The sequence below is a fragment of the Spea bombifrons genome, chromosome 4 (assembly GCF_027358695.1).
Source record: "Spea bombifrons isolate aSpeBom1 chromosome 4, aSpeBom1.2.pri, whole genome shotgun sequence".
NCBI classification, from domain to species: Eukaryota; Metazoa; Chordata; class Amphibia; order Anura; family Pelobatidae; genus Spea; species Spea bombifrons.
Window position 1 is genome coordinate 42,069,681 of NC_071090.1, and position 14,346 is coordinate 42,084,026.

At 37.4% G+C, this 14,346-nt stretch overlaps 1 protein-coding gene across 2 annotated transcripts in view; it reads right to left on the reverse strand.

The window, feature by feature from the left end:
* The window catches only part of PPFIA2 (PTPRF interacting protein alpha 2), a 101,653-nt gene extending 87,944 nt beyond the window's left edge, over positions 1 to 13,709 (reverse strand). For both annotated transcript variants that reach the window (XM_053464959.1, XM_053464958.1), the window contains exons 1-2: positions 13,476 to 13,709; positions 5,769 to 6,019 (exon numbers count right to left, since the gene is read on the reverse strand). In XM_053464959.1, coding sequence (XP_053320934.1) covers positions 5,769 to 6,017 — 249 coding nt within the window. In that variant the 5' untranslated portion in view covers positions 6,018 to 6,019; positions 13,476 to 13,709. The remainder of the gene's footprint in view (positions 1 to 5,768; positions 6,020 to 13,475) is intronic.
* Positions 13,710 to 14,346: the final 637 nt, after the last annotated feature.

Sequence of the window (14,346 nt, forward strand, 5' to 3'; positions counted from 1 at the left end):
TACAGAGACGAGAATTGTTTGTGAGGGAACTGAAGAAAAACCCGTTATGTATATGCCCAGAAAGATTAAACAGTGCTGTCTGGAAATATGCAACAGACTAAGCAATTCTGAAGCAGCTGCTTGCTTGCAATATAACAAATGCTCAGCATATGTAAAGCAATACTTTAAATATGGTCTGTTACAAACTGTAGATATTTCAGTCGGGGATCTGATAGATACTAGAAAAATGTCTATGATTTAGGACCTGCAAAGTGCAACCACGCTATTTCATTATAAAAGAATCGAGTCACACGTACAATTGTGACCCTATTAAAAAGCGATGACTTGGAAATTAGAGGAAAGTCACACATTAGCTAAAAACATGATGCTGAATGTTGTATAAAACCTTACAGATGAACTGTTACATCTAAAATAAACCATAAATGAACAAGTGCTAAAAGTCATCTATTACTTGGGTTATTTTATTTATTCCAGTACTTTAGTTGGTTGGTAATTAAGAAGTATAATTTTCCAGCTCTGGGATTCACCAAAAGCATAGTTAGGGCATTTCATGCAAATTCTCTGCCATCTGATCATTCTCATGATCTTTGGGCTCATGCCACCCCACAGGCTAGCTCACACTTAAAATCTAAAATACACACACTTGAATCCATTTTGCATGGGAGTTGTGAGATATGACTTCTCATTTTCAGTATTTACATTGCAGAAGATGCATCCAAACACATCTGCATACTCATCACCCACCAGCTCTAGTGCCGGCTCACAAGAGCACTCCAGGAGACTATCAAGAACTCCTGTCCAGAAAGACCATTCACCAATTTAAATGAACACTACCTTGCCAGTAAATGTGTATTTTAACACATATTGGCTTATTGATTGCAACATGATATTTAATTACAGAAGTTCACTCGGACTAGGATACAGGAAATGCTTTTTTTTAAATAAACTGATTTCCTTGTTTCAAACCAAAACTAGTCCAGAAAAAAGCTGAGAAGACTAAGAAGTTGTGTATATTATATATACCAAGCATTTAAGTATTATACCTAAATAAGTATATAAGGGCTAGATTAATATTTCCATATGGGAGACAGGAAGCCGTGGTGCTGGGTCAAAGGGACAGGGCGGAAAGAAGATAGAACCTATCCTACTAAACAAGGTGGGATGCGGTGGTAATTAGAAGTAATCAACTGTCAGGCTTTAGGGCATAACCAGAGAGTTCCTTAGATTTAATAATAGATCCCATTAAGAAGTGGCAATCCATACTTATACGACACCTGTCCATGCCCCTTTATTTAACCTAATATATTCTGAATAAAAATAAGTATGCTTAGTTAAGAGAGCACACCAATTCAATAAATATAATACACAGAGATAAATTATCGCCCAACATTGAACATTAGTCTCACTGTTGGGACCTTACACTAGATGGGGTTTCATCACAAACACGTGATTAGGACCTGCCTATTTGAGGGTCAAAACAATGGTGTTATGTCATTGTGATTGGCATACAATCTTAACTAGAGATATAAATCCTTTATCATCATATGTCTATGAGACGTTGAGAGTCTGAGTTAATTTCAGTACATGGCACAGTAACAACTAATAAATGTATATTCATTCTTGAGTTCCATTAGTATTGTACCGTGCTTGTTACTTGATCACTAATGGGGCAGAAGAGGCATTATTCAACACTAATCGGCAGCCACCAGACAAGTCCAGAGACTTGCCCTTCCCACAAAAATCTTGTGGTGATGCCGCCACCGCAGGGGATTCTGGGTAGGCGTGTGCAAATTTGGTTAACAATGATTTTGCCTCTATATGTCCACTGTACTAGGACAGAGGTGCAAAAGCCATATCACCACTCATGGAGAGCTGTTTCGTCCTTAATGGGGCTCATCAGCATGGGGTTGGATACTGGCTTATTGGATGAGGCTAAGAGCTTGCACATGCCTACCCAAAAGCCCTTGCAGTGGTGGCAGCACTACAAGACTTCTGTGGGAATTGAAAATTCTCTGGGCTTGTCTGGTGGTTTCATATTAGTATTTAATAATCCGGCAATTTAAAATTAACTGGATAGCAGAGGGGTTTTCCATCATCTTTACCCCACCACAACTTATATTGTATTTACTTCATCACTCTAAGACCTATCTCTGTATAGACAGACATATCAAGAAAGAATACAACCCCCCCTCTGTGACAAAACAATATCATTTATTGGTTCACTTTATTCCCGGAGCAAGGAGATCATTACAAAACACAAAGTCAAAATTGAAGACCATAGGAAAGTGAAAGGGAATCTATTACGGTTCTTCCTAGAAAAATCAATCTTCATTTTGAGTCTTCAGAATTTCAAGTGAATAGCTCAAAGAAATGTTCAAATTAAAGAGAACAGGAGCAGACGTGAGGTTCATAAAAAAAGAAGAAATATAGCCTAAGTATTTCAATGTGGAGAGCTAAGCTTGTTAATCAGTTTTTTCAAAGCACAATCCACCGTTTGTTAATATTATTTTGTTAATTCATACACAAGGAGGTAAACGAGAATTGCCACAGGTTCAGTATTATTAAATATACTTTATGATAAAAATGGTCCAAAATTCCTCACTAAGAGCTGGTCCAACCTGGACCGAGCCAGTCCAGGTCAGACCAGCCATTTGTGAACAATTTTGGCAGGGAGCCAGGAACGCAGTGGGGTCATGTAACATAGGTGTGAGTGTCTAAGTATTTGTCTGTGAGCATGTAGGTTTGTGTTTCAGCATGTATGTGCATGTGTAAATTTGTGAGCATGGATGTGTAAACATGGATGTGTATATGTGAGCATGGATGTGTATATGCAAGTGTGTGAACATGTGTAAAAATCTGAGTGTGTAAGTCTGTGAAAATCTGTGAGTGCGTGTAAAAATGTGTACCGACCCATATGTGAGTTAACGGGTGGGTTGCTTTTATTGGTTTGTTTCATTAAGCAGTTCTCGACAGTTTCTTTAATTGCACCACAATGGAAGTACAAGTTTGTAACCAATTGTTAATTCTGAATTTAACAGGTATTTAATGTTCAAAAAGGGTTTTGTAGACATGAATGCATTAAATTGGTGCGTGGTCCCTTAAGATTTTCATGTGGTCCATTTTGAAAATACATGGGAGGGATTCTGAAGAATCCCCCCAAATGCATTTGCTCCTTTCCCAACCCACCAGCTAAATGCCCCGCAATAGATGCATTCCACCAAATGAATCTCCCTGCATGTGATGTACTCACCTCCAGTCTGATCCAGCGCTGGCTCTGCTGAAGGTCATCTGCAGGCGTGTGTTTAGACCCACCATCCTCATGTGTAAAGTCTTCACATTTCAATGGAAACATCTTCTTGACACTGCCTGGCTGTTTAAGCTATCAATCAGCGACAGGAAAATACTCCCGTTGACTTCATTGAAAGTAGTGTACTGCTGCAGATTGACAGCTTAAGTGGTGTCAAGAAATTTCTCTAATGCATGACAAAAGAAGATTTTGCAGCATGGCTATAACTTCTGTTTCAGGTAAGTTTATATTTTTTTAGATTGGGAAGACTGCATATTAAAGAACTCACAGGGAGAGACAGACATTTTAAAATAAGCTAAAAGAAAAATGTAGGAAATTGCATCTAGCTTGAAAAGGATTTGAACAATAGCAAACCTATCCCGCAGGCATTACATCCTTCCAGAACCTTGGAAATCCTAGATCTATTTAACATTAACAACTATCCAAGTATGATTTTCCAAGAGCGCTTTGTAACTCTCTTTGTTGGACCATTTATAAAATGGACACTATTTATCATCTACCAAAACCATTGGGTCATCTAAAAAGTCCAACGTATCTGCCATCACAGCGATTCCTCATAAAGTTCAATCTGCCCACTCACTCAAAGTATTTTATCATTTGTCTCCAACTACTTCACTACCATACTTAATGGATGCACACCCCATTCCTACTACAGTATTGCCACAGTCCTCTTTGTGTATGTATGACCCCATCTGATTGCCTTCTTCCTTGTCTTCTCAGAGCTATAATTCTCACTATCCACTTGTCATTCTCTCTAACTGGTTACCATTTTCTCCTCCTCTCTACTGCTTGGTTGTTATCTGTCTTTCAATAGCAGTTTGACAAACAGTAAGCTCTAACTAGTTCATTCCAAGTGTCCATATCCAAGCTTTGACATTAACATATATGGCATTACACTAATAAAATTGTGGCTCAGCAGTATATTCCATATTAATGGTAAATCAGAACTAAAATGTCTCCCTTTTAAAATAATGTATCCTAATCTTCAGGGTCTATTCTTTGATAGTTGTGCTGTCCTGACCACATCCAGGTGGTGACACGTCTGATAATAGCCCCAAAAATTGAATGCAGTCATGTAAATTGCTTTTTTAAGCAATCTGGCATGAGTTGAAGTCAAGGTAGACTGGCTTAAATTAATTCATACAAGAAACAAAAACTGTCTGCGCTTCTTACCCTAATAAAGTTGGCAACAAATATATAAACATAATATAAATGGGAGGTTTTGGTTATATGAATTGGCCAAAGCATAATTAAGCTCACCCGCCACGTCAAGGCACACTCTCAATAGGGTGAGAACCTACTCTCACCACCTACATAGTGGGCACACAAAGCAGTTTATACTGCTACCAAAACCTTATTAATGTGTTGGGGGAGGTAAATTAATTCATAGCACAAGTTACTTTACTATTAAGCATATTTTCATCAAGTATATGTGAGGGCACATGTCACTTTAATATTACAATGTCACACTATATATACAGAACAGCATAAGATCATTAAATTTTGAACGCAATGCATCATCACCTGGGGTTTTTGGGCCATCACGCAGAGAAAATTTTGCATTTTGGTTCTAGACTATCCTTGTGATAAGGAATACATTTATATGCTGATGAGAATTCTTCTTTTGGAATGGCACTAGTGAGCAAACAATTTGAGACTCCCTTAATCGGGAACTCACAATGGGACATGTTATTTGAGTATTGTCCATTCTCTGCTGAGCCCACTTGTCACTCTTTGTACACATATTTTGCTGCAGAGTTGCTCCAAAACAGCCCAAGGTCTTAGTGACCTCTGTTGGTAGCTAAAACACAATTAATGGTCTCTGAAAATAACTTAAATTAAGAAAATATCTGGCAATGGGAATGCCTATCAGCACAACTTGGGGCGCATGTACATGGGAAAAAACGACAGCAATAATAGTGCAATATTATAAAAGCACAATTATTAAGGAAAAAAAAATATGAATTACATTCACAACCATAGGATGAAAAGAAGGCCCATCACAAGTTGCAGTAAAATTTCCTTTTAATATTTTCTTTAAAAATGGGAATGCCTAATTTGAATATTTTGAGTCACTACCATCATTTTTTAAATAAAATTCAGCATATAACCATTAGGAGTCAAAGAGCAGCTAGGTGGCATTTCCATTCGGACTGGATTCTTTCTGTGTCTCATCTCATGGTTTTCCAAACCTTTTGGTGAACAAGTGTTTGACAGGACTGGATAGCATCTATTTAGTTTGATGTCTGTTAAATATATTTTGGGTCACGGTATTACTTGTTCATGTAGACGAGCTTCCTCCTGGACTACATGATCTGCCATTTGACCTTCTAGCAATCGTCTTAGTTTGATATTAAATCTTTAAAACTGGACCTTTTTAAACAAATATTTTGTGGCAACATGGAGTTTGAAATTATACAAGTCTGCACCTATAGAACACAAAAGTACAATCTGAACATACCTGGGGCAGTGCAGAATTTAGCTGTCGCTGGAGGGAGTCCCTATCATAGATCACATCCTGGAGACGCTGCTGGGCAAGTCCAAGGCTCTCCTGGGTTTCCCGCAAGGTGTCCAGCAGGCGATCTCGCTCATCCAGCATATTCACCATTAACTGTTCAAAGTGGGAATCCGAGTCCGACCCACTGCTCTGGGACCCCCTTTGACTCATAGGGGTGTCCTCATTGATCGTTGGCATTACTTCACACATCATTTCTATAAAAGGAAAAAGATGGTATGTTTTATTGGTCATTTTGTTTCATATGTACATTACCCATGCATTAAGCAACTATGTACAAACCACTTTATACATTACTTAGTTCACTTACAATACACTTTATAGTCACATTGTAACAAGGTTGCAATAATCCAATGGGAAGGCAAATGATAAAAAGGTTTAGACTGATCTACAAGACAATCTTAATTGGTTAAGTACTTGATTGTTACTTAAAAAAACCAGATCCTCCAGCCCATAAGCAACAACCTAGAAATAATAAGTCACAGTTGACAACCATATGCTTTCAATCAGAGGAGCCCTGAGCTTACCCGACAGCTGTTGCAGCCAATGTTCTAGTTCCAGGTATTGTGGGTAAATACACACACATATTGTCTATTTAGTGGGAAAATTAACAAACTGGGCTGTTTTACAGAGTTATTTTTACAAATTATTAATGTTGGCAGGTATGAGATGTACTTTTGTGCTTCCTAAGAGTTTCAGTGCTCTCTTGGCTTTTTTCCACTAATCGATAACAAAGCTAGAATTCAGCAACAGGAGATCAACAACAGCGCAATTCAAAAATACAAGTAGCCACCTGGCAAAGTGTTCTCGGATGCATAAATAATTCCAAGTAAAGAACATATGGATAATTAAGAAACATACATTTGAGAATACTTACAAAAATATTACAGTACCCCAATAGTTCAATAGCAATCAATCATATATGCGTATGCATAAGAATGCACAGTGGCTTATAATCAGCAACATAAACTAGAACAAGCAGAAGATAGGCAGAGGCATAGCAGGTGAGAGGAGAGAGTAATATATGTGAGTGTGCATGTATACTATAGTGTATCTGTGTATATGCATAGCGCTGGAGTCAATGTGTGTGTTTATACTGTAGTGTCAGAGTCAGTGCACATGTGTGTAAATGTATAGTGCCAGAGTCAGTATGTCTATTGTATTGTAGTACCAGATTCAGTGTGTATGTGTCCATAGCATTAGTATAATTTTATATTTGTATAGTATTTGTTTTAGCCAGTGTGTGTGTGCATGTGTAAAAGAGTGTGGTGCAAGTATGTATGGTGTTGTTTATGTTACGGTATGGCATTAGCATGAGTTTGTATGTCAGCATATAGCGTGTGTGTGTGTGTGTATCGGTGTGTGGTGGTAGCATGTGTGTAGAATGTTAGCGTGTGTGTGTTACTGTAGTGTTTTAGTGTTTGTGAGCATACAATGTTAGCGTGTCTTTTACTGTATGTGTTAAAGTGTGTAAATATATGTTAGTGTATGTCAAGACTTGACAGACTCTGTGCGCCAGGTTGGGTAATTTATAAATAAATAGCTGGGTCCTAAATCCAAACCAAATTTGTCAAGCCCTGATACAATGTATTCACATATAACACTTATTTGAGAATACCCTTTTAGTTGCAACTAGAAGGTTTCATGTTGGTTATAAAGAAATTCATACCACTTTATGGTGCAAATAGATTATGTGGCCTTTACAGTGCAAATAGATTATGTGGCCTAATACAGCATATTCTCAAAATTCAATGATGACACACAACCTCCAGGCTAAACATGACCTTTTTGAAGCCACATCAGGAAACTGAACATATTCAGAACACCAACATTTTGTTGAAACACTGTCAGTTGTGAAGATTATTTTTGATGCAGAAATTAGAGAGCTTTCTTATTTAATATGCTGGAGAGCCAGCACACATATTCGTGGCACGCTAACCTGAAGGAAGCCAGAGCAAGGCTGTTCTTCAGAGTGTTCTGCAGAGATACAGAAGCCTACCTCCTATGCAGGTATATTTACTATTAAAAAAGTGAAGGGAACTGTAAAAACTGTCCTCCATAGATATTATATTGAAGAAAAAGGTGAAATCAATTGAATTTCAGCTTAGACAACTGAACGCACAAATAAAGCTAAACATAAATAAATAAAACTACAAAATAAACAAAAAAGTGGATCGAGCAAATATAAAATAGAAAAGCCGCTCACAAGCAACGCGTTTTGCCCAGAAATGGCCTTCTGACTTTGTTTAATGTTATTTGCAATACTAAAGCTGTCTCTGGACCCTAAAAGCTTTCTAATGTGCCTGTTTTTATTCTACAAATGTAGTGCATTATTGAAGTAAAACAATTATATATTGGGGACAATATTACGCTATATGCCTTCTTTCTTTATGCATATTATATCTTGAAATCTAAATCCAGTGTCACTGTGGGAAGGACACTCCACAATCTTTTGAAATGCCTTCTAAATCATACAATAAATGTGAGTGCATTACAGAAGTAAAAAAATACATACATTGCAGACAATATTACACATTCTTTTTCCATGTATATATCAAACTCTGTTGAAGCTTAAACTTCATCATCTGGGTATATCAGGTCATAGTGAAGTTTATCCCGTTTATCCATAGATTTATACTAGTGCACAGATCACTTTCTCCTATCTATATGTCATTGACCTTTGGGTTTAATTAAGAGAAGCACATTTTAGGGAATTTGCATTTTTTTACACGTTATATATTATGGAAATGTTTCAGGGGACATGAAGTTTTAATAAAGATAATTAACCTTGTGTTGTTATATCCCAATGATCGCATGAGTTAAAGTTGGGCATGCGTTGGTAAGGACTAAAATCATAGTATGCATACAAGCGTGCACGTGTATGTATGTTTAGAGGAATAAAAGAACATTTTCAAAGCCAAGATATAGCAAATATTGTTTAAAATTTTTTGCAAACAACATATTTTATAAATAACTTAATGCCCATAAATAAAATAATTTAAAAAACAACCAAAAAAGAACCAGAACTACATTGTATGCTTACACTAAAATACCACTTTTATTTCATTGAATTTATTTTACACAGAGGTTTTTAATGTTTTTGTGCGTCAAGTATAACTATTCCCAATCTCCGTTTTATATTTTGAAAGCTGAAATAAAGAATTTACTAACATGTGACGTAGAAGATAGATGGCAGCTCCCATAGACAGAACGGAAAATTGTTTGTACATCAACATTTAACCCAAAAACTAAGATTAAGGACGGTCTGAAAAATGAATCCAATTGTGGCCATAGCCCCAAAACAGCAACAAAAATCAAAGAACAGCTGAGGTGAATGAATTAAAAAACTGGCGTGAACAATTCACCAACGAGACATGGTTTCACCACACCTTATATCTGGAAAATATTTTTATATCTATTGGTGAACACATCAGGTGTCTTGATAAGCCATTACCTTTTACTCAACAGGTGAGACTGGTGCAGACTTAACTCTTGAAGCTTCTGATATGCCTCTGTTTGAGCTGAGCTTTCTATATGATCCTCTTTTAAATAAAATTCCATCATTTTGAGATCGCCATTGTAGCCTTTCTTGGCCATTTTTGTATTAACTTTCTCACTACTTCGTACTACTTCCTCTATACACTCATTGGTGTGTAAATGTAATCATTGACCATGGGCTTTTAGACACAGAAGAGTGTGGCTTCACTAGCTCCTCCTTCTAGCATGATGATGTCACCCAGATCTGCTATTATTTTCCTTCAACTATTCTGTCATACAGCAATAGTGCAAACAGGGTAATCTCTACTATATAGACAGGCTAGGTGACTACCTAGGGCATAGAGTTGGTAGGGGGTGACACAATGGGGTCTTAGGAGACTTTCTGAGATATATCCCTATTACAGCATTTATACAAGTTATAAATCCTAGAGCAGGTCCCAGAGCACACTTGGCAGGATGGAGACCATGAATACCAGAGCAGACCATGTGCCCTTACATGCCCTGTCTCAGAGATGTCCTATCCATGTTTAGAGACAGTAGTATTCGGAAACTTTGCAGTTCAATGAGTGTGCAGAGCACATAAAAGTCAGCAAGTAACATTAAATCATGCATTTCATGGATAACAAAATTAACTCAATTCAGAGAAACTGAGCAAATCCAAACCAGAAATCTTACACGCACATTGATATAACTACATTGGAAATAGCATGCTCCTGAACATCCTAATGCATTCACCGTCATTAAGGAGATCAAGCATGCTTCCAAGACAATGACGCACTGAGCAAAGCAGGCAAAAGGGGCCTCTCAGAATGCCTGGAATGACTTGACCTTAATGTAAAACCAGCCAGTCCAAGTGCAAAAACTAATTTACACAGAGTCTTACTAATAAACCTATCAATAGTTCTCCTAAAGTCTCATCTGCTCATATCACAAATCATGAACTACATTCTGGTTCAAGAGGAAACCCAGATGAATACCATATTGTCTCCAGAATCACAACATGTTCTATCACTACAGTTCTTCTTTCCCATGTTATCATTTTAGATGCCAACAGATTTGTGTATAAACTGGCTATACCAGCCTCTACAAGTTGATCTGGTGTCAGTCAAATATACTGCTAAAAAAGCTGTGAGTCTTTTGCAAAAATATCATAAATGAGGTTGAACATATATGTTTAACATAGTAACAAGATGAAAACGTAAAGGTCCTCGGCCATCAGACTAGATTGTATTACATCATATATAAAAAAGGAGAAGTTAGCGTACACTTGATCCAGCACTCTCATATACACATTTTATAACTGTATGTATGTGATATAATATATAAATTAAAAGTTCAAGCCATTCTAGGAACACTTCAGCTCCTAAAAGCAGTTCTAACAGTATTCTGCAATCCAACTAGAAACACAAAAGAACAGAGTATCTGAGGCTCGTTCCCCCTTCTAAGATCAACAGAAGCTCAATGTCATACATATAATTATGTGCTTCACACTTCTATCCTCCCACCGCCCTTTCAGAAAAAATATATATCTATAAGGCGGGAGCCCGGTTACCCTTATACCATATCATTTATTTTCTTTCACTGGTAGAAACGTCAGTAGGTGGAATGGGTATAAATTGTAACAACCTGCACTTAACACTTATTTTAGTGCCCTGTAAGTGTGTTGGTAACGGTTAATAAAATGTTATCTGAAGAAAATGCTTTTTTTTCAAAAAATGGGAACTATCCAACTATGGCCCTGTGATAGCAATCCATAAAGAGAATTTGTGGTGCAAAAAAAGATGAAATTACCATAGCAACAAATGAGAAGTTCCAGAATTGCTCTTAGTAAATAAGCCCCTATGTCTCAAGCGCTCATAGAACATGGCCAGATTCCCTGGGTCACGCTCTCTGGTATTTAAAGATTTCCTTTAACTTGCACATCAGAGCTGATATCTATGCCTGATTACAGTTTAGATGAACAATCACACTTAAGCTAGGTCAAATATATCACTCAAAGCCCTAGGGCATGGGTAGTTTGAATGTTATTGCTCTACAGCAGGCAGTGGGCTTCAATGACTTCAGAGAGAACAGGCTACAGTCCGTAGTCTAGAAGCCTTCTGCCTAAAGTCAATAGGCTTTCATTCCAAATATGTCGGTTTCCGAGAGTCAGAATGCAAAACCCCGACATCTCTGTCTGCACCCAGTGATCTTTATTATTAAAAAAAAGAATACTGTATAGTAATATCCTGCTAAAATATTACGGTATTTAAGGTGTTAGAAGTGTCAGATATTTGGGGTGGGGTAGTTTGTGTAAAGAGTAGTCCTTTAGGCTACCACAGTTCCCATCCAGAGGGTCAGAGGTGTAATGCAAGGAGGATTTACTTTATAGACAGGGTGGAACAGCCTCTCATCAGAAGTGGTTAATGCAGTCAGGGAATATTAACATGCACTGGAGGGGCATAAAGCTATCCTGAATCTAATACAAGACTAAAAATTAATTAAAACCTGAGTCTTTTCACCAGGAAAAATAGGCAGACTAGATAGGCTGAATGATTCTGATCTGCTGTCAAACTGTATGTTTCTATTGAGTCCGATTAACTGTTCTTTGGAACTATTGTTTGGAAATATTCACACTTAAATGGTTATACGGATTACATTAAAAAAGCTGAACAAGTTTGGACATCACAGGCATCCATAAATCAGCAACATCATCTTTAGTTATAAAGTTATAAAGTGTTATATAAACGGCTAGGCTTATTTTAACAATGCGAGCCAGCACTAGCACCAGCATCGCATTTAATATAGGGTTGGGTTTAAAGATAAAACTGTAATTATAATAAACAATTCTATCTTTCTTATATCTTATAGCCAATATTTCAAATCAAGGCCTTAGAAACCTGTTGTTTCTCTGAGCTGGGGTATTGATCAAGATGGTGGTGGACCCGCTACATAATTTTATTCATTAAAACAAAAAATCTTAAAAAATACAGTTGGTGTTATAAATAGGTTGAGGGCAGTTCCTCCCTTGGTGATGCATATGCTGAGCCATGCTGACTAAGGACATGATCGTTCACTTGCATTAGTGTAGAAACCAATGCCAGCAACCTTAAGGTCCATTCTTCTGGAAGCTGTCTGAGAGCACTGGCACGCTGTCTCTTTCTCTCTCAATTCCTTGGCCACACTAAGTTTTTTTTTTTTTTTTTTTAACTCTAGCAGATCTAATAATTCACAAATCCACATTCAGTTCTAGAGAGCGATGATTGCTCTTCATATACCGAATGCTTTGATTTCATGTGACGACCTTCTTCATTCCCACATCTGCAAGAGACTGGAACTGTTCCTGGGTGTGACACTTAGCAGAAAGCAAAAGGTGTGCAAAAGGGTTAATTTTCTTCCCCCCAGATGGAAAGGCTGCTACACAAAGTGAGGGTCACCCTGTTCATCAACTGAAGATGTCTTCATGAACCTCCTCAACACCAATGAGGGCATCAGCAGGTTTCATTTATGGATTTTGGGTTAGCTGAGCTTTCTCTTATATGAAATACTACCAGTGCCTCTCCCAATTGTCTTTTTTTTTACATCCCCTCCCTATAGCCCTTGAATGTGGTTTATGCAGTGGCAGAATTGCATCTTTTAGCAGCCAATGAAGATGATCTGTGCCCATAGAAAAGATCACACCATATACCCCATGGACTAGCCCCATGGGAACATATGACAAAAAAAAATATGCAAATAAAAAAATAAGGACATATATGTGTGTTACATGTCAGACAGACCCTGCCTCTCCTATGACCTAATAGTGAAAGCCGCACATTGTAATTCCAGCAGGAAAATCCTTGCTATTGTCTCAATTGCATTACATCATGCACCTGACTCCTCCCACTTAACCCCTTCATCCCAATGTCATCTGTTGGAATGGAACGATTTGCTGTTAAATATCACAAATAAAGCAACGCATGAAAAAAAGGCCAATTAAAATACATTTCTTACACTTATGGAGCATTGTAGCATTGTCTGCAAAAGCAACTACTGGCTGAGCTGTACCTGGCAGGTATTAAATGGAGGGTGCCTGCATGCATGACATCAACTTTTACTATTGTGTGCTTTCTATGCATCCCTTATTATTGACCAAAGCATGCAGCAGATCCCATAAGAGACGTCATGTTTCGGTACCTAATATGTTAGAATTCTGCTTGCTTCTTCACGGGATGAATGAAAAGCAGCCCGCAGTGTCTCCGCTGGCTCCTGGGATCACACGGGGCTCCCCTGGACCGTTTCCCCATCAAATCCTGCTCACAATATGCTGAAGTCACAGCAGCCTCCAGGCGAGAGCACGGAGCCAGAATCGGCTTGGCACCTCTGCATGTCTGCCTCCCCTGTCAGCACCCAAATGGAAAGGCATCCATGGCAAAATGGCACGTTACAAATTGTGCAATGGGAAGGAGAGCTCGGTCCAAACCATTGTTTAGTGCAGAAGAGGGGAGGTGTCTCTTAAAGCTCCAGCATCCATCTGACAGCCTCGCTATAAACAAGGTGTAGAGAGAGGGGATAGCTGCTGGGCTGCGCTGATTTCAGCATCATGTCCACTAAACAGTAGTATATATATATATATATATATATATATATATATATATATATATATATATATATATATATATATATATATATATATGTATATATATATATATATATACACATATATATATATATATATATACATATATAGATATATATATATATATACATATATATATATATATATATATATCTATATATATATATACATATATATATGTGTGTGTGTGTGAAAAAAAATATATATATACAATGTGTGTGTATTATATATATATATAATGTGTGTGTGTACAATAAATCTATATATATATATATAATGTATATAATGTATATATAATTGCGGAACTGTTGATTGCTGCGGGCAGTCAATATTCTGGTATATTGATTTTTACAAAGAACACACTCATTTCTGTCCCTGCATTGCTCATGGATTTCCATTAAGTTGTTCACCTTTACCAGATATTTCTAT